Source organism: Grus americana, chromosome 16, assembly GCF_028858705.1.
Source record: "Grus americana isolate bGruAme1 chromosome 16, bGruAme1.mat, whole genome shotgun sequence".
In the NCBI taxonomy this organism is placed as follows: Eukaryota; Metazoa; Chordata; class Aves; order Gruiformes; family Gruidae; genus Grus; species Grus americana.
The window spans coordinates 15,867,380-15,891,983 of NC_072867.1; the positions used below are offsets into that span (position 1 = coordinate 15,867,380).

General features: G+C 45.4%; 2 protein-coding genes across 5 annotated transcripts; one reads left to right on the forward strand and one right to left on the reverse strand.

Moving 5' to 3' along the window:
- The first annotated feature begins 878 nt into the window (after positions 1–878).
- On the forward strand, positions 879–10,262 carry FICD (FIC domain protein adenylyltransferase). 3 transcript variants are annotated; one of them, XR_008579467.1, is made up of 4 exons: positions 879–920; positions 1,530–1,871; positions 2,607–3,769; positions 5,331–10,262. XR_008579467.1 is itself a non-coding variant. In XM_054843778.1 (3 exons), the coding sequence occupies exons 2-3, from the start codon at positions 1,580–1,582 to the stop codon at positions 3,680–3,682; spliced, it is 1,368 nt and encodes a 455-aa protein (XP_054699753.1). In that variant the 5' UTR covers positions 879–920; positions 1,530–1,579; the 3' UTR covers positions 3,683–5,225. The 3 variants fall into 3 exon arrangements, 2 of the variants coding, with proteins under 2 accessions (XP_054699753.1, XP_054699754.1); XM_054843778.1 differs by lacking the exon at positions 5,331–10,262 and having other exon boundaries at positions 2,607–5,225; XM_054843779.1 differs by lacking the exons at positions 879–920; positions 5,331–10,262 and adding an exon at positions 1,245–1,393 and having other exon boundaries at positions 2,607–5,225.
- Positions 6,130–24,483, reverse strand: SART3 (spliceosome associated factor 3, U4/U6 recycling protein). 2 transcript variants are annotated; one of them, XM_054843777.1, is made up of 19 exons: positions 24,255–24,483; positions 23,225–23,351; positions 22,052–22,156; positions 20,436–20,620; positions 19,278–19,383; positions 17,345–17,469; positions 16,728–16,883; positions 15,460–15,598; positions 14,921–15,028; positions 14,467–14,544; positions 14,210–14,268; positions 12,928–13,037; positions 12,528–12,640; positions 12,023–12,099; positions 11,477–11,645; positions 10,257–10,705; positions 9,384–9,536; positions 7,834–8,021; positions 6,130–7,206 (listed from the first exon to the last, which is right to left on the reverse strand). In XM_054843777.1, the coding sequence occupies exons 1-19, from the start codon at positions 24,429–24,431 to the stop codon at positions 7,026–7,028; spliced, it is 2,805 nt and encodes a 934-aa protein (XP_054699752.1). In that variant the 5' UTR covers positions 24,432–24,483; the 3' UTR covers positions 6,130–7,025. The 2 variants fall into 2 exon arrangements, with proteins under 2 accessions (XP_054699752.1, XP_054699751.1); XM_054843776.1 differs by having other exon boundaries at positions 10,257–10,708; positions 24,255–24,482.
- Positions 24,484–24,604: the final 121 nt, after the last annotated feature.

Here is a 24,604-nt window from a genome sequence, read left to right on the forward strand (position 1 = left end):
GATTTATTTCTGACAGGTTATTTTTCCCTGCTAGTGATGATTTGTTGTGTATCTGGTAGAAAACTGGCTATCATCTTACGAGATACCAAAATCTGAGCGAGTTACCTGCAATTCCCTAAACCATTCTCTTTTCCTTTAGCTTTTGTCCAATCTCTCCCCATTCCTGGTCTCTGGCAGACGGAGGGGAGAGGCACAGCCCTGCTGCAGAGCACCATGTTTCTCACTGACACACTCTGCTGCTTTAAGGCAAAAAACCAAACCAAACCAAAAGTATTTTTCCAGAAAGACCAGGGATAGGCGACCAGAACCCTTCTATCAGACAGAAAAAGTTTTGTACCACACAAATAAACGAGCTGTGAGCACTGAGGACGGTTTGCTGGACTCCCCACACCACCCCGCTGGTGGAAGCTCCCGGCCATCCCCCGCCTCTTCACAGAGAGGACCGCGCCAGCCAGGCGGCTGCCATCTCCCGGCCCTGCACCCTCCCTGGAGCCCAGCCCCGAGCCTGAAGAGAGAGACGGCGGCCGCGGCCGGCAGGGCCCGGCCTGAGGAGACGGACAACCGCCCGCTCGTCCCTAGGCCGCCACCATCGCATAGCAACTGGCTATTGACTGGTTAGGAGTCCGCCCCCTCCTCCACCTGCCCTTCTTATTGGCTGATCGTCCTATGATTGGCGTTTGCGCTCACCAGTTCTTACCCTCCACGAGCCTCTCCGGTGCCGGGGGCGTGGTGCTACCCGGAAGACGCCACAGGAAGTCGAGGGCAGGAAGGGGGGGCAGAACACGAGAGAAGGATCCGCTGTGAAAGCCAATAGGAAAGGAGAAGAGGGGAGGTTCAGCCAATGGCAGAGCGCGAAGGGTGGGGCCCCAGAGGGCGGGGCTACTGTGGCCGGCAGCCGGCAGCTCCGGGGGGCGGCAAAGGTGATGGGGGGACCCGGGCGGGGGGACCCCGGGCCGTGGGGGGGCTGCGGGCACCCGGACCGAGGAGCGTGCTGGCCTGAGGGGAGACTGAGGCGGAACCGGGAGGCGCTGGGAGTGAGGGGGGGGCAGGCTGGGGGAAAGAGATCCGCGGAGGGAACGGTGCTGGAGGAGGAGCGGCGGCTGAAGGGGAACTGGGGGGGTGGAACACGGGGGCCTGGGGAGGGGGTTCCAGGCCGGGAGGACGCGCAGGAGCCGCTGGCTGCGGGGGTCGCAGGGCTGGGAGGAGAGGGGCAGCTGTGCCGTACCTGTGCGGGACAGAGCTCCTTCAGCCCCGCAGAGCCGGCTGGCAGAGCCCGGTGCATCAACATCTCCTGGTGCTGCTGCTGTCACGCATAGCGGATCCCGTAAGGATTTGCGTTACACTCCATACTGCACGTGCTCTGTCCTGACGCACTTAGAGGTGGCAGGGCAAGGTGGGTGCTTGGGATAACCCCTAAAAACTGTGACAGACCCAGAGCGCGTATGCTCGAGCGCACTCAGGTGCCGCATCTCCAGCACCACACCTGCCCCGTGACACAGAGCTCTGGCTAAAGCCCTTTCTGTTCCCAGGTGGGAGTAGCGGGAAAGGAGATGTTCCTCGTGTCTGCGCTGGAAGCAGGATGAATCTCATGTCTATGGCGACAGAGCCCGAGTTGAAATGGATAACCCTGTGGGTCCGCATCAGGTGGGCGGCCGTGCTCGTGCTCCTCCTGGGCTCACTCGTGATGCTGCTGCTCCCGCTGGCTGCTGTGGAAGACCAGTGCCACGCACTGCTCAAAGGACTCTCCTTCCTGAAAAGTAAACTGGGCGCAGGCTCCTCAGGCATCACCACATACACTGGACAAACAACTGGACTGAGCGTGACCTCCAATGGGCTGGAGCTGCTGGTGCTGAAAGGCAAAGCCTCCCCAGGTAAGAGTGACCCCAGAGCTGCTGTATAAAAACCACCTGTAGCTGGAGATCTGCCCCCACTGCCTGATGAGCTCCTGTACCCCGTAATGCTAACAAACTCTCACTGCCTAACTGCAAATTAACGTCAGCTCTAAGTGACCCAGAGGTCAGACATGGCATCACCAGCAGCCTGACTGCATTCCATTGCCCTGCGGTGCAGAAGGGCGATGCAACAACAGGCTGCAGCCATTGCCTTTCTTGGCCAGGACGTTAATTTGGAAAACATTCAAAGGGATCATTACAGTTCCAGCACTGTACCTTCATTCACATTAAAGCTGTTATTGCTGGGAAGATGTTTGACAGTTCAGTGAAAGATCAGATAGAAGCACTGTTAGCAGCTGTGGGCTGTGCTTCTAGCAAGAGAACTGGCACTGTTGCCAGGAGAACATATTGAAGTCGTTGTGTCCTCCCACACACAGCAGCCTGATGGCCAAAGCAGGTTTTGTTGGGACAGCTACACGCCTGTGGCCAGCTTGAGCCGTGCTGCTCACAGGTCCTGCCTCACCCCACTTCCTGCCAGGAACAGCTCTGTAAACGTGGCATAAGCCTCTGCACTTGTAGCCCAGCACAAGTTCTCCATGATGGTTCTTATAGACCAGCTTTATTTAATTTTTATATCTGTGAACAGTGATGGTCGCCAGCAGTTTTCAGTAAAATTCACTACCCTGTTATCTAACTGTTACTGTTGCATTTCAGAAGTAAAGTCAGAAGCCAAAGCGGCTCTGAATCAAGCCCTCGAAATGAAGCGCCAAGGAAAGCGGGAAAAAGCCCACAAACTCTTCGTGTATGCCCTCAAAATGGACCCTGATTACGTGGATGCCCTGAATGAATTTGGTATTTTTTCTGAAGAGGAAAAAGACATTCTTCAAGCTGACTATTTGTACTCCAAAGCGCTCACCATTTCTCCCTGCAACGAGAAGGCTTTGATCAATCGGGACCGGACGCTACCTTTAGTTGAAGAAATAGATCAGAGGTATTTTAGCATTATCGACAGCAAGGTTAAAAAAGTGATGGCGATCCCCAAAGGCAATTCTGCCCTGCGCCGGGTGATGGAGGAGTCCTATTATCACCACATCTACCACACGGTGGCCATTGAGGGAAACACTCTGACACTGTCAGAAATACGACACATCATTGAGACCAGATACGCTGTTCCTGGAAAAAGCTTAGTGGAGCAGAACGAGGTGATCGGCATGCACGCAGCTTTGAAATACGTCAACACCACGCTGGTGTCGCGGATAGGCTCCGTAACCATCAGTGACATCTTGGAGATACACCGGAGAGTGCTGGGCTACGCTGACCCAGTGGAGGCAGGGCGGTTCAGGACTACTCAGGTATTTGTAGGACATCACATACCACCACATCCCCAGGACGTCGAGAAACAGATGCAGGAGTTCGTGCAGTGGATTAACTCGGACGATGCCATGAGTTTGCACCCTGTGGAATTTGCTGCGTTAGCCCACTACAAGTTGGTTTACATCCATCCATTTGTAGATGGCAACGGAAGGACCTCGCGCCTGCTAATGAACCTCATACTAATGCAGGCGGGCTACCCGCCCATCACAATCCGCAAGGAGCAACGGGCCGAGTATTACCACGTCTTAGAAGTGGCCAACGAGGGTGACGTGAGGCCTTTCATACGCTTTATTGCTAAGTGTACTGAGACAACTCTGGACATGCTGCTCATTGCCACCACAGAATACTCTGTGGGCTTACCTGAAGCAGACGGCAGCACTGCTGGGTGCAAACAAACCATCCCCGTCAAGACTTGAGGGTTGTGGACGTTCAGGAGCCAACGAATGCGTGGGAGAATGGAACCCCAAGCCACTCAGTATTCCTGCTGGGAAATAACTTGACAGGTGTCGTCACTCTTTAGCATTTTGTTTATTTAAAGTGTCTTACATTTGATTAAATTAATATAATTTATTTATATACATTATGCCAAGCTGAAATGTGAACTGTTGATGTTGAGTGTGCACTATAACTTGCTTGTGCTACTGGAAGGAGGTGGGGAGAGGTGTCAGAGGGGCTCAACAAGCTGAAGTAGAATTTAATTTCTCCTTAAAATTAAGCTTTGAGAAGCTGCTTCAGTCACAACCCTTCACCTTGTCAGTCACCTGCATTGCCCTACCTTGTCAAGGAGCTGCTAGGCAAGACAAAGCCTTAACCGAGTTGTTGTGTTTGTGTTACCTCTTCCCTGTTCAAAACACACCCCAAAACACAACCCTAGCAGTAACAGCACTCTTTAGCTACATTAATCGGCACCTTCCCTGTCAGTCATACAGGTTTGCAGTACTGATCAGGAAGAAGCCCGAACTCCAGTTCAAAGGCATCTCTCCCCTCCCATTTCTGTTTTCAGTAGCACTTTGCACATTTACTTTCAGTTGCCTTTCCTAGGGTGAGTTTTGTACAACAAGTGGGAAGAACTTGGTTTAAGATTACAGATGATGTGACTGGAACAATAGAAGAAATGCTCTCTGACTTATTTCAAACTGCAAGGTGCTTTTGCTACCCTTCAGACCAGATGACCTAGTGCCAAGGCCTTGCCTCAGACCCATCTTATCAGGCAGGATCCCTGGGAAACTGCCCCCCATCCTTACACATTTCAGTTTAGGGTTTGAAAAGAGCTTGCTTCTACAAAGCTGTGGGCAGAAAAGGTTACTATATAGAACCTCAAGACAAGCTTTATCAGTTGTGCCAATCTGGTAAGAACGTGTATAATAATAATTTTGCCAAAACCTTAAATTTCTTCAATCTATACAAGAGAAATTCTCACAATTAATTATGAGGTCACATTAGTACTGTGATAAATGCGTCAAGAATCACGAGGCCTCTGTGCTGCAGTGGCAGTTAGTGTGGTAGCTGGAAGCTGCTGTGCAATTCAGAGTATACTTTATCTTTGCTTTTAAGGTAAAAGCACCTGCATCCTAACAGAGAGCAAAAGCTGCCTCCACCCCTGCCTGGCAGTGGTGTAACAGCGTCGTTGATCCCAACACCTCTAAGTTCAGAAACCTTCAGTTCAACCCAGTTTAGAGTGCTCTTAAGCTTCAACCCTTCGCAAACACCAGGCCAGCATCAAGTTTCTTCCCTTCTAACTCTCTCTTACCCGCAAGGTAGTTAGGACACGTTTTATACAAGCAGACAATAGGACAAGACTGGGAGTTATTTATATACTACAGCTCCACTCCATGCTTATGTACCAATTACTGCTGATGGGGAAAGCGAACAATAAATGAAGAAGGTTGTTCTGTCCTTACAAAGCGTGCTTATTTTTGTAGTGCAAGGTGACTATAAATAAAATCTGCACTTTAGAGCTCTGGGAAAAAAATATAAATGTTATTTTAGTAACAGATTAATAAACTATTTTAATATTAAAGTCTGTTTGGAATAGGCTGTTCTCAAAACACTTTTCTGCTGCAGTGAACTAAGAAGCAGTCACAGCTTGGTTCGTGAAGCAGCAAGTTACACAGTACACATCCTGGCTCCCTCAACTGCCGCACTGCAGCCTGGGGTGCCACGCAGCGCTCTGAAGCACCAAGTCCAACCCCAGCAGCCAAAGGAAACTCAACTCATCACCAGCGTGCCACCGGGGTGAGGCCAGCCTGGGCATTCCCAGCCCGCAAAGCGAAGCTTCGTGTGGAAGCGTTACTAGAATGTTTCTGAGCTGGTTTTGAGATACAGTCCCATTTACCATCAGTCCGACACCGAATGGCTAGCCCAAGCGTCTGGCCATACTGCCAACAAGCACCGACACAACCCGGTCCCTTCCTGCCTCACTGCAACCACCGGTGTTCCGTGGTTCAAAGCTACGAAGCAGACTCATCATTTCAAAGCAAAGCCAAGTCAAATCAGCACAGAATGTAAGCACTGAAAGTGGTGTTTATTTCCAGCAGTGCTTGTGTTGTACAAATGAACTCAGAACTGGGGTCCCCCCTCACGTTCAACCCCTGCCTCCGCTGACCCCCAGAATTCACAGCAGTTTTAGCTGACAAGCAGTAACATTTCTATCCAAGATCACGTACCAGATTATTTTAAAGTCTGAGGTAATTACCGAAATATAGTTTCAGGGTATTCATACTAGATGGGATGAGCTACCTAAAAGTGTTTAGGTGCCACTGTGTATATCAGTGCACCTGAGAGGTGAGGTACATCAGTATTACCCAGCTGCCACAGGATAAGTGCAATTCCAACACCCACATTTTAAACAAAAGCAACAGTATTTATAGAAAACCTTTGAGCACTCGAGTTTAATAAACCAAGAAACATATCAGCTTGCACTTCACATTTGTACAAAACCATACAGAAACCACCTGCAAAAGACGTATGAGCTAGCTAGCAAAAACAACCAAAAAATAAAAAAATGGTCCTCAGCAACAGCATGTACAGCTTTTATGGGAAACAAAAATTACCAGATTTAAGTATTATCTCATGACACTTAAAAATAATAATTTGAATGTCTTTTACAAATACACAATATAAAAAACAGGTCAACTTGAACAGAACATTAACTGAATACATATATATGTATATTTGTGTATATACATATACACACATATGTATAGAAACTCTCCCAATACTAAAATAGGCCATTGTGGTGAAGTTACTAGCATCTGCCATTTAACTCTTAATGGAAGGAGATGACTGTCCCTGTGTGTGTGTGTGTGTGTGTGTTTGGGTGTGTTTGGGTGTAAAATGGGTTTGTTGTCAGAGAGAATGACTGCAATCACAATCTGAACTGACCAGTGGAGCTTGACAAGGTTATCACTAGGCTTTCACGCTACATCTCATTCGTTAATGAAAGAGAAATATTTGTAAAGTATTCATAAAACTTGATGTGGCATCCAACCTGTACAGGAAATATTTCCCCCCTCGTTAACCCTCAATATGAGGAATCATATAACACCATTTTACCAGAACATAGTGTAACTCTTTGCTCTTAGAGGAAAAAAACCCTGAATTTGTACCATCCTACACTGATCTCGATGAATGCAGTAGTCCAGAACAGTATTTACATGATTGTGACTGGCGTTCTCTCCTTGCTAGCATAAGGACACAACATGGCTTCCATAAAGGCATTTCACATTTTACCAGACCCGCTGATTGCAGACTTTTTGCTCACTTTTTCAGTAGCATCTTGGCAAAATCAGCATTGGACATCTTTTTAGGCTCCTCCGGGGGTTCGGATGAAGATGCTGGTGAGTTCTGGACCATCCCGTTCTCAGCCTTAGCCACAGGATTACTCTGGCGCTGTAACGCACGGGGCATCATTGAAAGCTGTGTCCTTCCCTTTCCTCGCCTGGAGAACAAAAAGTGACATTTAAAAATACCCCAGTGCACTGTGAACATACTGTTTTAGCTCGGGGAAACAGGAAGGACTTTGTTCACCATGAGGAACATTCATTTAAATATTATTCCTGTCATTTGTTTCAGAAATAAGTAGTGCAAAGCTTTCCATGGGTGCCCTTTGAAACAGTATACCTAAGTCCTGGCAGAAAACAACTACCCAACAGTCCCCAGAAATTGAAGCTCCATGTTTATCTACAGGGCACGTACAACACAACACCAACACGATGCTAAGCAGCAGGAGCACTCTGAAGACGAAAGAGCAACTTAATGCTTGCTGTGAACAACAGCTGGTTCTCCTGAAGGAGAGGACACGGAAGTTATTAGAGCTCAGGGGGTAACATCAGATCCAACGGGTCTGATGTCCGACACCCGATACTCAGTCACTACAGCCCTCTTTCTATTGGTAAAAAACAAAAATCTACTTTTCCTCATCAATCCAGCAACCCGATTTCTTATGGTTCAGCGCCTTTTAAACATTCTCTTGTATTCTAGATAAGATTCCTCTGTTGCAGCATATAAAGGAACCCAGTGTTTTCTTTCTAAGCATTGCCAAGCAGTCTCCCTCACTAGTACTTACGCTCCATAAACCTGCCGTGGTACCGCAAATTGCGAGGCTCTGCCTGCCTCGGGCTTGTCTGGCAGCTTTCGGAGAGGTGGGTTACTGATCGCCACCTTGATGACGTGTTCCTTAACTGTCAGGCCATCCATCTTCAGCACAGCCTGCGAGGCCTGAGCTTCGTTTTCATATTCCACATAGGCCAGGCCCTAAATAAGAAAAAGGGGTAACCTACGTTAGTTTTAGTGCATCTTTCTCCGCATGACAGCTTTCGCTAATAATTTGGCCAACTGATAAGAAAACCATACAGAAAGCAGATCTAGACATGGCTAAGAGTCTCAGTATTCTTTAGGTAAAAAAAAATTTATTCTCTACACAAATCTACAACCTGCATTTCTTGACTCTCATTCACAATGCCCTAATTTGTGGGAGGGGTATAAAAAAGAAAAAACCAAAACAGACAGGTACGGTATCTAAAGGGACTAGCACTGCTGCCCCAAGAACAGGGACTGGTGACAAAAAGCGTTCTTTGCTGGAAATGAATCCACGGTGACTTCCTGAAGTGCCAGCTGCTAACCAACTGCTGTTGGTGCACCTCCCATAACAGGGTCTTATTTCCAGCAACGGACAAAAGTGCACCCCAGCATCTGCTACGGCCAGCTCTGACAGAGTCCACTAGTTGGGATGCATCACCTCCCAGTTCTATTGCTGTTATTCTTTTAAATGACATTCAAATCCTTTAGCTGTATTTTTGGGTTATGTAGTTTCACAGAAAACACATCAGATTTTACACAACATTCAAAGTACATTTATTTGTGGTTCAGACAGAATCCCAGCTCAAACTAAGCCGAGAACATGGCTTGCAAGATTTGGGGTACACATGGAGAACACTCGTTACAAGGTATGCATGCCACAGGAACTGTACTTGAGATATTCTAGCCAAGAGCTAGAAAATACATTTTAAAAATACATTAACATCCCCACCAGGATGGCACCCATTAGAAGCACCCAGCATGCAGACATGGCCGAGGTGTCAGGTAGAATTTTGGCAGAGCAGCAGCTAGTTTAGAGTCTCTTATTTAAGGAGGAGTCATTTATTCCAGGATGGAAATAATGAGCCCTGTCAGAAAGAGGTGGCTCATTTCTCACTGGCAGCAGGTGTTATGAACAATAGCCTCAAGGAACTGAAGAAAGGGAGGAGGGGAACTGGTTATACCAGGGGAGCCCTAGCTACTCAGTTACTTTAAAAACAAATACTCTTTACAGACTTACTAATGCCAATTTTTACTATACTCAGAGTGCTGTAAACATCTTTCCCTCTATCCCGTTTATATCCCACATTCTTCTTGCACAATTTAAGAAGCATTTTGGAAACGTTCCTCTTCCCCTCCTACTTATTTATTGGCACAAAAGCACACTAGGCTGTATAAATCCAAGCATTTCTACAAGTTTTGATGCAAAGACAGGTTGGCAAGTTTTAAAATACATAGCTTATTTTTTGCATCCAAAAATCATGAAGAGCTTCTCTTTGAAGGATTTCTTAAAATGAAGAGTGCATTAAGGATGCCTACCTTGGGTTTTCCAGCTCGGTTGGTGACCAGCCGAATGTCTTTCACATTCCCATGTGCTTTACACACATCTTCCAGCTCTTCCTTAGTGCAGGAAAATGGCAAACCAGATATAAACAATTTATGTTTCTCCAGCGTAGTGCTATACCTGAACACCTGAAGAAAGGAAAAGGCTGTTAGATACCACACCAGTCAGAGACTCCAAGGATTTCAACCTATTACACCTCCAAAAGCTTATCAGAGTACTTCATATTTGTGTGATACAAAAATACCTTTGAGTCATGAGTAGTATCTTGAAAGATATTTGCATATAAACATACAGGCATACGCTAAGGATTTGCAAGTAATTCTAAGAACTAGATGCTTCTAAACACCTATGTCTCCTTCACAACAAGAAGGGCCATTGATAATGTCTTCTTGCTCAGTTGTCACTATCTAAACCATTAAGTTTTTCTGTACAATAACTCCATAACACAGAAAGCCACCGATTATACAACTAGTATCAAGTACAGACCATTAACAAGAACCAGTGGGTTGTGTAATAAATGCCCACAGCTGTACGACTCAGCCAAAAAACTACTCTGCAGATTGAGATGCTGAGGTAGGAATCTGGGTGCCTCGCACCGTTAACAAGCTGCTCAGATTAGCTTACTAAAGATTTGCAGAAATCTGCTAGTGTCAATCTTGGTTTATGCAAAGTAACATAAGATGCAAGAACTCCCAGAAAACAGTTTTACTGGCAAGACATAGCATTACCATTCCAAACTAGCACAACGTGAATTCGTTAGGTGCAAGCCCTCTGGAAGCAAGATATTCTGCTAGCTTTGCTATGCAGTCCCACTCTTGGACCTATTACTTGAAAGAATAAAAGTTTACCTTAAAGTCTGGATTCTTGTTCTTGTCAACACACGGAGAAACAAACATCGGTCTTCCCTCCACAACTTTACGATCCAAGCCAAGAGCTTGGAGAGCAGATTTTTCTTCCTTGAATTCTACATAGCAGTAGCCCCGGAAAGTCCCCTTGTTGCTGAACACTGGACGGATTTCTGCTACCTCCCCACAGCTCTCAAAGAGCTCTTTCAGTTTCGCTTCAGGATCTGCCATGTTGTAGGAAAGGTTGCTGACAAAGACGGTGACACTATCTTTACTGCTGTCATGTAAAACTTTAGGGATGTCTTTTCGACTGGTAGATGCCTTTTCCTTTTGGTTTGCTGGGTGATACGGCTTCTCAGGTTCACTTCTGCCAAACAGCCCGGTTTCCACCTCCATGTCTTCCTCAAGAAGTACGCCATCATCATCTCCCTTGTGTCTCTTGCTGGGCTGTTCTGCTGAAATTGAAAGCCTTACTAGAAAAAGTTATACCATTTTATTCACCATTGAAATTAAGCTGTCCTCCATTACCACTATGGAGTTCGGAAAGGGCGTGTAAAACCACAAATACAGTGACAGGTCTTAAAGACACAAAACAAAAGTCTCCCTCAGGTTTTTAAGAATGAGTAACAACAGATTATTTGACCAAGACAGCAAATATTTAGATTAAAGCAACAGGGATTTTTTTTTCCTTTTTCTGTTAGTTACAACTACTGATTCTCTGATTTCTCTTTGTCTAATTGGATTTTTCATTTTTTAAGATAAGAAACGCAAAAATGTAAAAGCTCCTAAAACTCCCAGGGGCAGCAGCATCTTAAAATCTTCTGTTACCACCTTCCAAGGGACTGCTACAATACTGAATAACCCAATTTAGACACATGCCTCAGTGTCATTTGATGAGTCAGGAAAATGATGACTTTTTTTTAAACAAACAAAAAAAAAATCACTATTTCTCTAAAATAAGAAAAACCTAAAAAACCCTATAGAAGTTCTTATAAAAATATAGTTCTGTTGATCAAAACTCATATAGTCTCACTTTCATTTCACTACCACAAAGATCTCCTAGGAGAAAGAGACCCTGAACAGACAGCAGCTCTGAAGACACCAGCTATGGCACTTCCACATCTGCCTCTAACTGAAGGGAGGGAACAGACAACCCTGTTGCCAGAGGCCTGAAGTTTTAGTTTTGTTTGGTTTAATGTTTTGGTTTGGTTTTCTTCTTTTACCTTCTTCTTCTTGTCCCCATTCACCCTCATCATCATCATCTGCTTTGCGCTTGTCTCCAATCTTGGTTTTTTTAGCCTTTTTGGAAGCTTTCTTTTCTGCCCGAGCCTGCTTTCGTTGTTCAGCTTTCTCCTCCTCTTGCTTTGCTAGAGCAGCTTCTTTCTCAGCAGCCTACAAATATGGAAGATTATTTTTTTCTAGTGACTGCAGATTGCAGAGCATTCTTACACACTATTTTCTAGAGTGCTGAACCTGGAGGGTTTTCTCCTAAGTTCCATGAAACACAACACTAACGAGATCATCGTTTAAAGCTCCTACAGCTTTCCTGGAGTGCACGTTACTCTTGTATCCATCCAAGGATCAAAAGGTGAAAGACAAAAAGCATCAAAATACATTAACCATAGGGTTTAGACTAATAGTTTGGAGGCTTAAAGACAATTCAGGCTTATCTATGGGAACCAACATTAGAAATCTGACATTCAGACAAGCATGACCTCAATATAGGTATTTCCTATAAACTGCTTAGGTAGTTCACAGGAAGTTCTGACCTTTGCTCTTTGTTCATTAACTCGAGCTAATCTATTTTCTGTTTTTTGAACAGCTGCATCCCAGTCTTCCAATGTTCCTAAAGGAAAAAAAAAAAAAAAGGGCAAAAAAAGCCTGTATTTAGCTTCTCAATTTGAAAAAACAATTCTGGAAAAATAAAGAGTCAATGAGTTCATGGAACTTGCTCTTAATATTAACCACTACAGGTGAAAATTCTAAATATAACAAGTAGCCTTCAAAGAAAAATAAAACAAAAACCAAGCAGAACAGAAACCTCTCATTTATAATACAACACTCAAAAAAGGCATGGAAAAACCCCAGTAATTTCAGCAGGCTCCAAGTCAGGCCAGAAAAGAAGAAAAAAGAGCAAAAGAGCTGCTTGTGTAGACCACAGTAGTGAAAAGAAAACAAGCCTTCACCAGAACACAAAACACTAGATCAAAATTCACTTTGTATTATTGGACACTAACTAGAGCGGGTAAAATGAGACGACGTGCAGCTAGTTACCTTCTATTCTCTCCAGGGTGAGCAGCACCTCGCAGACGTGCTCTGGGTAGTCACTGGTGCACTGCACAGCTCGGTGCAAGGCCTTCCTGCAGTGCTGAGTATCGCCGTGAGCTCTGCAGGAGGGAAACCCTGGCAGTAAGCAGCCAATCCTCCCCATCAGGATTACAAGATGGGACAGTTAGCTATGTTCTATGCAAATGTTTTCCCTCCTTCCCCAGCGAAGTGGCACTACACCTTGTTGCTGTAACACTTCTGAAATATACTGCAGAGCTGCTGTAACAACCTCAAAAGCGTATTATAAACCCACATGAAGTATACCCTTGCTAAGCACCTAAGTCTTGTCTCATCAGATGAGGAAACTAAAAAGTTAATTAACTCTTCCAACCAGCCAAGCTCTTACCTCTCTAGGTTATAATACTCCAGCCACATGTTAGCATATTTGGCATTTCCTTTAGTCATAATGTTGTCCCAGAGCTCTCTGGCTTTCTGCATGTTGTTACACAAGCGGGCCTGAAACAGCGTCCAAAGTACTCGGTATTATTTAGGATCATTTGTAACACCGTCACCCCCCTGCCTCCCCCAAAACACGAAGCTACCAAGCTGATGCACAGAGACTCAGGAAGAGACACCTGCTCCTTAGAGCGATCGAAGTAAACACCTAACGCAATCCTATGCTGAATAACACTGCCCTGCCCACCTCTGTTTCTGGCTCCCACATACATTTCATTTTGGTCATTATAAAAAAAATTAGATAGTTGCTTCTGAATTTTTCGTTTGTCATTTCTGATGGATGTACCTAAGAGCACTTCAACACAAAACCAGTTCTCAGTCTAAAAAGAAGTGCTTGGGAAAGGGAGCAGGGAAGAGGGGAAACGGATCAAGATCAAGACACCCAGGTGGGATTCACCTGAGCTAACTGCAGAGGTACATGAGTACACCAGACAGCTGACTTCTCAGAACTGCTTTAGCATAAGCTGAATCACATCTGGATGTACCTAATGTCTCCCTCCACTAAGTGGACAGAAAGTGAAAGTAATTAATTCAGATTCAGGCCCATATTGTTCAGGAGGATTACAACATCTGAGACTTTGGCAAACCACTCCATGCATTATGCCCAGAGAAATTATAGCACAAAAGTAACCTCACTTCTCCTGAATTGTATGAGCCTGTGGCAAAGGCAGACAAACAAACCATCCGCTCGCAGGCAGTGACTGCACCAGCACATCGATACCTGTACTAGTCTGAAACTACTTAGTGTAGGCAGCACTAAATTAGGCAGGATTCAAGGCAGTTTCCAGACTTAGTGCTCAGTTCCAAGCCACTGTGGCTAGCCTGCTAACCAAGCTACTCACAGATCTCCATACTGTACTGCAGTCACAACGGTATCAACATGCTAACAGTCCTGACAACCTTGCTTGTGTGTGGCTTTTGCTTCACTTATTAAACTGTCTTTATCTCGTTCCAAAAGTTTTCTCACTTTTTCCCTTCCGATTCTCTCCCCCATCCCACTGGGGGTGTGAGTAAGCGGCTGTGTAGGGCCTGGCTGCCAGCTGGGGTTAAACCATGACAGTTACCCAGATAAAAATGCCAGAGTACAAGAGGATCACATTCTGTGGTTGGAATGTTAAAACAATCAATTTCCTCTAGCCCAGCAATTTAAATACAGCTGATAGAAACATCACCTCAACTCTTGCCCAGTTCTGCATGATGGTGCAGGACGGATCTCCACTTTCACTGAATCCTGGGAATAAAAATAAGTACTGTTAGTGAATGGCTCTTGGAAATCAAGTGTTTATTAAACAAGTTCCACATTGTAGACAAAATGTTTATTGTAAAATGTTCAAGACACTTGAAGAGATGTTAAATACTGTGTAGAGAACTAGTCTTATAAGAATTATTCTGAACAAGAGAAAACAATGTATGGGATGATTTAACTTACGCTCTTCTACTTCTTGTTTCAAATACTCCACAGCACGTGCAAATGCAGACCGCAGCTCTTCCAGTTCTTTACTTGAGTCTTTAGAAAAGAAGAAAGAACTGCCTTAAAGTAATAATTTAATTTTCATCCACTAAACTCTCTTCCCTAACACCCACAATGATTGGGGGGGGGGGGGCAAAGTTTATTATTTCAGTACAACTCACCAAACATATAATAAAAAAACAAAACCAAAAAACATTAAGGCAGGGCAATTTTGCAACAGCACAATCTATTCTGTCAGCAAAGAGCTGTTTCTTTAAACCAAGTTCATATATTTTATAGACACTAACTGGCCAAAAAGTAATTTTTGTGAGAGATGAAATAACTGCTAAATTTTTAGAAACATTAATACCACTCTTTCCATGAGGTACATAAAAACAGTTTAAATATTTATTCACACATATATCATACATACCTTGTGTAAAATCCACTCTTCTTCTCAGGTAATCAAGATATGCCTGCCAGATTTCTACGTAGTCTGTTGCCTGAATAAAACCTGCATTCAGAGCTTTTTCAAACATTTCTGAAAGAAATGAGGGAAAAACACAGCCACACAAACATACTTACTTTTCAAATATTGACAAAACTAGCAGTGTATATATATACACACAGTGTATAGCACTAAGAAGTATATACACCTTACATTTCCAGGAAGAAAGGAAAACAGAAGAAGAAATCCTACATATGCTAAATTGGTTTAGGAAGCGAATGTAAAAGCCAGTTTAATTCAGTAACATTCATGCAAAGCTGAAGTAAATTGCTCGCTCAGAACGGAGGCTGCTCAACAACAGCAGCTTTGCCCTAGAAGCATGCTACGGAACATTTCCTCAGCTTTAAGACTGTTGCAGCAGGATGAAAACAAATTCTACGGGTCACTGTTTGTCACATGTTATTCAGAGTGCAGAGACCAGTTCTGTGGTGTGAAGAAGCCTTGCTGAGATGGTCTGTCTTTACCAGAAATAATGCCATGATCAACTCTATGCCTCTCCATCGCCAAAAGGTATCGAATCCACAGCCCAACCGTCCAGGGACAGTTCCTAACAGCGCGGTCATGAGCGGACAAGACCAACTCTTTCACTTTCAGCTGTCGGTCCTGAAATAATCGTATAACAAAGTTTTCAGTTCCTATTAATCAGAGAGCCCACCCAAGACATACCAGCTTATAAAGAGCCAACATCTTAAAACAGTACTACCATTTTATATTTGAAAAGCTAAGAAGAGATGGGTATTTAAAGTTCTGCAGTCCTAAAAACCCAGCGAACGCCTTCAAAACAGAAAGGATACGCTCAGGAGCAACACAAACAAGAACTCCATGCCACATTCAGTCTGCAATAACTGTCTGCCTCTAACCAAGCCAACTAGGTATTTTCTGCCAGGGAGATAAATACAATAAAGGCACTGAGTAAATTCCCAACTGCTCTTTGTGTGTTTAGAAGAGGAGAGGAAAGGATACAAGAAAGAGGGTGCACACACAGCCTACTCAAGGGTGGCAGGCGTTGTTCCACCGGCAACCTGCTAAGGTGAGACATGACAGAGCAACTCAGCCTAGATAAGCCTCCTGTAGCGAGTTACACTAATGTCCTAATAGGCCGACCTTCTGTCCCTGTGAAAACCCTGCCTCTCAAGTTCATTACAACTTTCAAAGTGCACTAACTAGCCCACATGTAAATATAGACTGAACATCTGCTTTGGATTGTTGATAAATTAGTTCTTCATTCTTCACTGTAAAATACTCAGGAGAGCACTGGCAACCCTCAAGCAAGCACTGTCATTAATTAATCTGTGTCTCCTGAAGGACAGACAGGCTCCTCAGTCATTGATAGCACTGAACTCTTTTGCCTACAAAAGCTGGAAGAAAAGGAGACATCCTCAGAAGCAATGTGTCTGTATGACTAGCTACCAGGGACAACAGCAGGGCTTGCACTACAGCTGGTTACACCTAGTCAACTCTCTGCCTCGATGCCAACACCCAGTTTTTTCTCCCTCTGCAGAATTCACACAACTGGGGGAAAAAAGTGAGCAAATGCTCCCACAGTCAATAAACACACCACTGAAAACAGGAAGAAACCTAAGGTGAGGTGAAAATCAGTTTCCGAAGAATTTAAAGACTAAGGGACAGGACTGAGGTAGAACTTACTGGTCAGTCATTTATCAGCCACTAAGATTTAAAAAAAAAAACAGAACAAAACACCAAACCACAAACATCTCGTTTTTTTCCTTACCAAATATTGGTTGTAGCGTGCCCAAAGATCCGGCACAAGGCAGTTCTCAGCCAAAGCCCTCTCATAGATCAACTGAATGCGAGCTGGATCACCTGCTTTCATTTCAAAATCAATGTAAGCTTGATATTCTGCTAGCTTTGGTGTTTCAGCACCCAGCTATAAAACAAACAGAGATACAAGAAAATTGAAATCTGAACAAAGCATGATTCAAACAGTTCAACTGTTACTCAGCGTAGGTCTCGTGCAAAATTTCACACAAGAGCTTGACCTCTAAACATCAACAACTTTTGATTTTCCCATATCTCCGAATACTACCCTGGTTCTGAAGCCATTCAGATTCCTAGTTTTTATTCCTCTTAGCCCAGCATGCTCATCAATGCTGGACAAAACAGCCAGAGTACTCATGTGCACCTTAGGGTGGCCTGACATAGTCAACAAATTTGTTTCCAGTATACCCAGTTGTGAGGCTTCTTGTCTCCCACTGCTCACAGCTGAGAGAGTCACCTACAATACACAGCTGCTTTATCTCTGTGACTAGAAAAATAATAAAATTTAGAAAAAAAAAATCACCCTCAAGCAATTAACTCTTAGTTGCAAGGTATAAGTAACAGAATTACCAGAGCCTCTTCATACGGTTTACACTTCTCCAGTTGCTGCAGAGCTTTCTTGTAATTCTTTATTATTGTTTCTGGTATCGGATCTTCTGACCATTCCTCATATTCAGCATATGAAGCCTCCATATCTAATAAAACATGAAACTCCATAATAAATTATCAAATTTCAATAATCAACATTCAACCTGTATTTGATTTTAACACATTTGTATTTGTTTACACTTCTGTATCTTAACTGCCACCCTACCGCATGCTCACAGGGTTCAGACACTTCATCTTACACAGTGCTGTACCGGGTTTGCGTGGCAAGGTTTGGTAGTGGGGGGGCTGCAGGGCTGGTTTCTGTGTGAGGCTGCCAGAAGCCTCCGCCATGTCCCATAACGCCAATGCCAGCTGGCTCCAACATGGCCTCAGCCAGCGGCAGGTCCGTCAGTGACGGTGGTAGCGCCTCTGCGATAACACAGCAGAGAGGAGCGAGAAGATGAGAGGAACGACTCTGTAGACACTGAGGTCAGTGCAGAAGGAGGGGAGAAGGAGCTCCAGGCACCAGAGCAGAGATTCCCCTGCAGCCTGTGGAGAAGACCACAGCAAAACAGGCTGTCCCCCTGCAGCCCATGGAGATCCATGGTAGAGCAGCTATCCACCCGCAGCCCGTGGAGGACCCCACGCCAGAGCAGGAGGAGACACCTGAAGGAGGCTGTGATGCCGTGGGAAGCCCATGCTGGAGCAAGCTCCTGGCAGGACCTCTGGCCCCATGGAGAGAGGAGCCCACGCCAGAGCAGGTTTGCTGGCAGGACTTGTGACCCCGTGGGGGACCCACGCTGGAACAGTCTGCTCCTGAAGGACTGCATCCTGTGGAAGGGACCCAGGCGGGAGCGGTTCATGAAGAACTGCAGCCCAGGGGAAAGACTCATGTTGCAGAAGTTTGTGGAGGACTGTCTCCCGTGGGAGGGACCCCATGCTAGAGCAGGGAAAGAATGTGAGGAGGAAGGAGCAGAAGAAACCACAACCCCCATTCCCTGTCCCCTTGCGCTGCTGGGGGGGACGAAGGAGAGAAATTGGGAGTGAAGTTGAGCCCAGGAAGAAGGGAGGGGTAGGGGGAAGGGGATTTAAGATTTGTTTTTAGTTGCCGTTACCCTACTCCAATTTAATTGGTAATAAACTAATTAGTTTTCCCCAAGTCGAGTCCGTTTTGCCCGTGACGGTAATTGCTGAGTGATCTCTCCCTGTCCTCGTGTCAACCCACAAACTTTTCATTATATTTTCCCTCCCCTGCCCAGCTGAGGAAGGCAGTGATAGAGCAGCTTTGGGGGGCACATGGCCTCCAGCCAGGGTCCACCCACCACAAGTGCATTATAACACAAACTCAGGACAAGTTATATTAAAGCTACAGATTTTGATTTAGAAAACCAAAGTGACAAGACTTTCTGAAGACTTTAAAGAAAAGAGACCAACCCAAATTCTTTCAATATGCAAATGAAGAAGTCAAAGAACTGTGCTCAACTTTCTCCTATAAGCAAAGCCACAAGAAAAGGGACTCAAGGAGTTTAACAAATGAAGCAGATACGGCAGAACTCCAGCTGTCAGCATGTACTATTCCCTACCAACCAAGGTTCTTATGTAGTGATCATCACAGCCGAATTCCTAGTTCCTAATGGTCATGTTTTGTGCTCATTACTTGTACTTTAAATAGCCTCAAATTACGTACTGAAGAAACAGATAAACCAAGTTTCAATGAGTAAGAATACTTCTGAACAAAAGGGATCTCCGCATCATTCGAGAGGCCCTAAAGACAGGCCAACGTCATCAATCAAAGAATTCACAAATAGCACAGCTGCAGTCTGTGTGGCTCTACCAAAGGAATAATCACGACTAATGCCTGGATGGCCGTAATGCAGCTTATCCACGCCATCTCTCCAAGTGCACTGGCTCTTACCTAACAGCGGGATCCCCAGCTGGCGCCTGAACAGCGTGTGGATCTTCTCGAGCTGGCTGCAGAGCATCTGCTGCTGCTCAGGCGATGGAACGCTGCCAGGAGCTGGCTACAAACAAAAGGATTGAAATTTAATCAGTTCCCTCAAGCCTGAGCTGATGAACACGATGGGGTATTGTTTATGGGTTGGGGGTCTGGGCTCCGAATAACTACATGATCCTTGAAGGACAGACACAGCCAACTTGCATTTCAGGTCACTGCTGTGAGAGGTAAAACTTGGAAGTTGCTACACTCGGAAGCTGGCTGAATGTGAAAAGCTTTCCCCACTGAGAGATGACACATGCATAGGGAAATGATAACCTGAAAAAAAATAAAAAGTAAGCGGCACGTAACCATGCCATTTCACAAACCTACTGGGCCGCCAAATAGTGTTTCAATAAATCCCTGGTGTGTGCAGATGATTTAAAACTTCCAACTTACTTCCTGTTTGTGAATGAAAAGGTGTTCTCCTATTACTCCTTTGTTAGAGTGTTTCATAGAACGGTTTGGGTTGGAAGGGACATTTAAAGATCACCTAGTTCCACCATCACCACCCCACCCCCTCCTTGGGCAGAGACATCTTTTAAACTTCCATATCTTATGTAATAAAGGACAAAAAAAATACAAATATTCACATTCTGGCCATCTTGTAAAGGTATCTTTTGCAGATGTCAAACAGTATGTTCCAGGGATAGTATACTATCATCCAAAAATCACAGAAAGGGTGAAATAATGAGTTAAAAGCTGAAGTAGAAAACAGTCTAGAAATACAAACATGATTGACTATGTGCAAAAATATTCACTGGCAAGAACATTGTTTCATAATGAAGCTGGTCAATTTAAAGCTATTCTTGTCAGTTCAAGCTAAAGCAGCAGAGCAAAACTTTGCTTCTGGATATGAGATTTTATGATCTTATTTAAACACGATTCCATTACTATATCACCTAAACACACAAAATGTTTTTCCCAGACCAAAGGGTCAGTTTCTACAGCTGAAAAGAAACAACTGTGTGACATCACAGCCTCTTTTCTCAGAGGAGACTGGTGAAGGGGCAGCACAAGATGACTTCAGAAATGACACCACAACTTGTTTCTTACAAAAGCCCGGGAGACCAGCCTTACCTGCGCCGTTTCCAGTATGGCATTCTCAAACTCGCGGTACGCTTCCCATAAAGCTGTTCCTTTGGTCACGTGCAGGCCAACTGCAGTTAACGCTCTCTCAAATATTGATCGAACTTTCTCAATTCCTCCTTCCTGACCAATGCCACCAATTGAATACTGGGCATATTCCAACCAAATTTCAGGACCTAAACAAAGTTATGAAAAACAGATGACCTAATCCCCTCAAAAATAAAAGAGGCCTATCTCTGCTTCCCAAACACCCACAAATGGACCAAAACATTACAATTTTCTTTACCATCCAATGTAGTAAAGAAAAATTAAAATATTTTATTCTATGCTCTTGGTTCAGTAGCAGCTGCTACAAGTGTCTTCTGAAAGAAGTCACTCTTGTGGTCGTTGCCAACACAGATCAACTCCTGTATGCCACCTCTGGTACACAAGCTACATCAGAGATGTATCAACATTCAACAGCAATTTGAGTTTTCTTGAGCACATGTGCAGAGCTGGGACCACAAAGCTGTCACACTCCAACAGAACTCAGATTAAAGTAGGTCCTCCTCTTTTCAGACTCCTATACCTGCCTGTTCAGCAATTGCTTAAGCAGTATAACTATGGAAGAGGGTTTGCTAGAAGAGCATTAGCTGCCCGGCACCTCTCCCAGCAGTAGCAGTATCCGAGCAAATTCAGGATTCAGGGACCCCCAGCAGAGACTGTCCAACCCATGGATGTTAGATGGCACATCTCGGGCTCCAGAAGAAGTCTTTCAAAACCCCAAGTGCAATCCACCCAGCAGATCCAGAGGATACTCCCTCTCAGTTCTCCATCCCTTCTTCTTGAAGAATCACCACCGCTCCCTGAGGCTAGCTATGCCCGTGCTGTAATGGGACACTTTGTGTGTGGCTTCTGCGAGGGATTCACCTCAACGCTACCAAGCCTTCTCTGCTTCCTCAGGCTTCATGCTCTCAGTGCCTCATCACCGTACCCAAAGAGCACAGTGTTACTCAGTGCTTTAAGCTAAAGGTTTGAAGCTACGGCTGCAGGCAGTTCCTGAGAAGCAGAAAGGCAAGACACCACGTACTTCCCTCACTTTTAACGAGGATGATCAGAGCCTGGTACTGCAGCATGGCTAGGGTTACTACTTTGCAGGGTTTAAAAGAACACTGTCTCACAGGCAGTAACTATGTTCTAAAAAAGCTGTCACATAGTGGAAATGGCAGTAAAGACAGTGCTAACCAGCACAGAAGACAAAAGCAGAGGGAGCCTTTTAAAAACATTCACTTTCCTCAAAGAGAGCTAAAGAACTCATAATGGGTAACAGAGAAAGCATTCCCTAAGTGAGCACAATACCTGCTGCTTTTAGAGATTAGAGAAGTGCCAGACACGCATTTAAAACTTTTTACATTAGTTTAGAAGATCTTAAAGACTGCAATAGTCCTTAAAGCATTGCCTTTGAATGGCCTTTAACTCCAATGTTTCGTAAAAACCGAGGATCACTTCACACTAATAGTTTTGATCCAATTTCTGCGTTATAACAGAAAGAATAAACTTCCCTAGAAGAAGAAAGCCATAATCTGAATGCAACACAATACATTTTATAGCATATATTAACAACTTACAGATGTAGTCTTTCACAGCTCTCTCAAACAGCTCATAAACTTTCTCTCGCTCAGAGCTTTCAGAAGCCATTTTTATCTCATCCTTCAACCAGTCCAGCCAAATTTCTGAAAGGAAGAAGTTTAGAATACATCACCAATGTTCAGAAAGAATAAGTTAAATCAAATCCACTTGTTGAATTTTTTTTTATGAGTTTTTAGCAACAGTCAAGGGGAGAGGGTCAAGGGGGAGAAGAGAACAATTTTAGTCTCCACAACTACTCACAATTAGTTTAAAAGAAAAGTTTGGTACAGACCTTTTCAAATTAGTACTAAATAAGCACACTTCTATTTGAAGAGAGCAGAAGTTGCAAGCAGCAATTTATCAGTACCGTGGGCAGAGGATCAGTATGCACCAGCAACCCAAGAGACATCCAGAGGTACACCTTTCCTCACACTTTCACAAGAAACAGTGAATGGCTTTAAAGGCTGCAAGTTTCCACACGCATAGAAGGAAACTTTCCCCCGCTAAGGCTAAAAGCACTTTGGCAGAACAGACTCTGCAAGATTTACATTGCCTCTACATTATGAATAAAGAGAGAACTACCCACTTTAAGGGCTACCTGCAACTTCCACCAACATCGTATTTTTTTGCTGCTTGCCTGTGAAATTTAGCTTTTGGCAGGAGTTTGTCAGGGCTCTGAGTCACATTCACTAAGTGCCTGGAGTCATTTCAGTGCTGCCATCCCAGCCCTACAGCAAACATACACCTGTCCCTGGGCTACAGCAGGTCAAATCCTGGCAGCAAGAACGCCCCCAGCTAATAGACGGACAGACAGACCAGAGACTGGAGTAGCTGGGCACACACAAACACCTTCCACACCAGTTCCACTCCACTGCAGCAGCCCCCAGCAGAGGACAGGGCAGGTCAGCACAGTTACAATTAGCAAGAACTCAAATTCCTACAACAGGCTTGCTACTCTGCGTCTGCCAGAGGCCAAGCTCAATGCCGGCTGCTCACACCACCAGCATTCAGAGTTTAAAAAGTTCCAAATCTGTTCTTTTAGGTTTCTCTGAACTGGAACAATGTTGTTGAAGCCTGGCACAAACACATTATTTCACTGCTGAAACAATGGTATTTTACATGGATGATGGTTAGCAGTATTGGCTGCAAGACGAGCAGAAGATGCTCTGTACCTTCGGTAAGTGGGAAGAGTTCACTCATCTTCTGACGAGCTCTTCTGAGCTTTACCAACTCTCCCTCCTGGCGCAGCAGCTTTATCAGATCCAAGTGACAGTTATAGTCAAAAGCATTGATGGAAAGCTTTAAAAAATAATAGGTATTTTTTAAAAGCACTGTTGAGCGGCAGACATGAAGAAATCAGAGAACATTTAGCAGAACATCATACTGTCTTTTGGGGCGTACAAATCTCATCGTGTGTTCACATAGCCAAGACAACACCTACCCGCCTGCACAGCGTTGCGCCAAACTTCACTATTGTTTGCGAGGTGCTTTCAGGTCACAGGCAGACATTTATAAAAAACACTTCCAAGTTTAACAGAGCTTTAAAGTTAAGCTTAGGTCTTAGCTCTAAAGGTCACTGCTCAGCAGTGCAAACACCAGCACCAGCAATACAGCAGCTACCAGCTGCAGAAACAGACCCAAGAGTGCAAAATAAAGAAAACCTTCTTTAACAGAACCAAATGTAGTTTAATTTCTCCAAAGGCAACAAACCCCCACCCCCAGACAGCTAACAAAGTTTTGTTCGATGAGTACAACCTGCCCACCAGGGCTCTCCTCTCCGATTTCCCTCTCAAAAACCCCCCAAAACGCCTATTTCCACTTCAGACACCAAACATTCGCGTCTGGACAGCTCCCAGCATCAAACTACACGAGCGGCCACGGATTTTTTTTTTTTTTTTTCCCCACCACCGCCGCAGCCACTCCAGCGGGCAGCCACAAAAAGGAAGACCCCCCCGAAGGCCGGCGTCTTGCCCCACTCCGAGGTTTCCCGGAAAGAAGGCGTCGGTTCTCCAGGACAAGCCTTCCCCACAGCGCCGGTACATCTCTCATAGCAACGCGGGCGGGCCACCAGCGAAGTGCCCGGCCTCCAACATCGCTTCCCCAGGGCCAAGAGCCGGGAGCAGGAGCCGAGAACCGGACGGAGGCCGCGGTGCTGCCCCACCGCCCCCTTCCCACACCGCCGCCGGCCCAGGCGGGCCCCACCTGCTCTTCCAGCCGCTGGATCTCGGCCTCATTCTCCTTCTCCTCATCTTCACCGTCGCCAGATGAGTCCGAGTCACCTTCATCGTCCGAGTCTCCCCCCGACTCGGGGTCACCCTCCGGCAGCCGCTTTTCCTCCTCCGCCGCCACCGCAGCCGCCTCGGCTCCCGCCGCCGCCATCTTATGCAGCTCCCTTCGCAGCCAGCCGCGCTTCGCCGTCTGCTGGGGCTGCCCCCGCGGCGCCTGTCACGCCGCCGCGCACTGCCGCCGGGCAAGCGCTGCGAGGAGAGGGGCGAGCCGCCTCCCGCAGGATCTCCAGCTCGGCCGCGCACCGGGGCCGCGCTACGGTGAGC

Bases quoted from the DNA above. Each gene is read 5' to 3' on its own strand.
- FICD (XM_054843778.1), top strand. From the start codon at position 1,580: ATGAATCTCATGTCTATGGCGACAGAGCCCGAGTTGAAATGGATAACC. The intron at 1,872-2,606 runs GTAAGAGTGACC...GTTGCATTTCAG, and splicing joins GAAAGGCAAAGCCTCCCCAG to AAGTAAAGTCAGAAGCCAAA.
- SART3 (XM_054843776.1), bottom strand. From the start codon at position 24,431: ATGGCGGCGGCGGGAGCCGAGGCGGCTGCGGTGGCGGCGGAGGAGGAA. The intron at 15,029-15,459 runs GTAAAGACAGAC...CATTTCTTTCAG, and splicing joins TGATCATGGCATTATTTCTG to AAATGTTTGAAAAAGCTCTG. The intron at 14,269-14,466 runs GTAAGTTAAATC...TTTTATTCCCAG, and splicing joins GAAACAAGAAGTAGAAGAGC to GATTCAGTGAAAGTGGAGAT.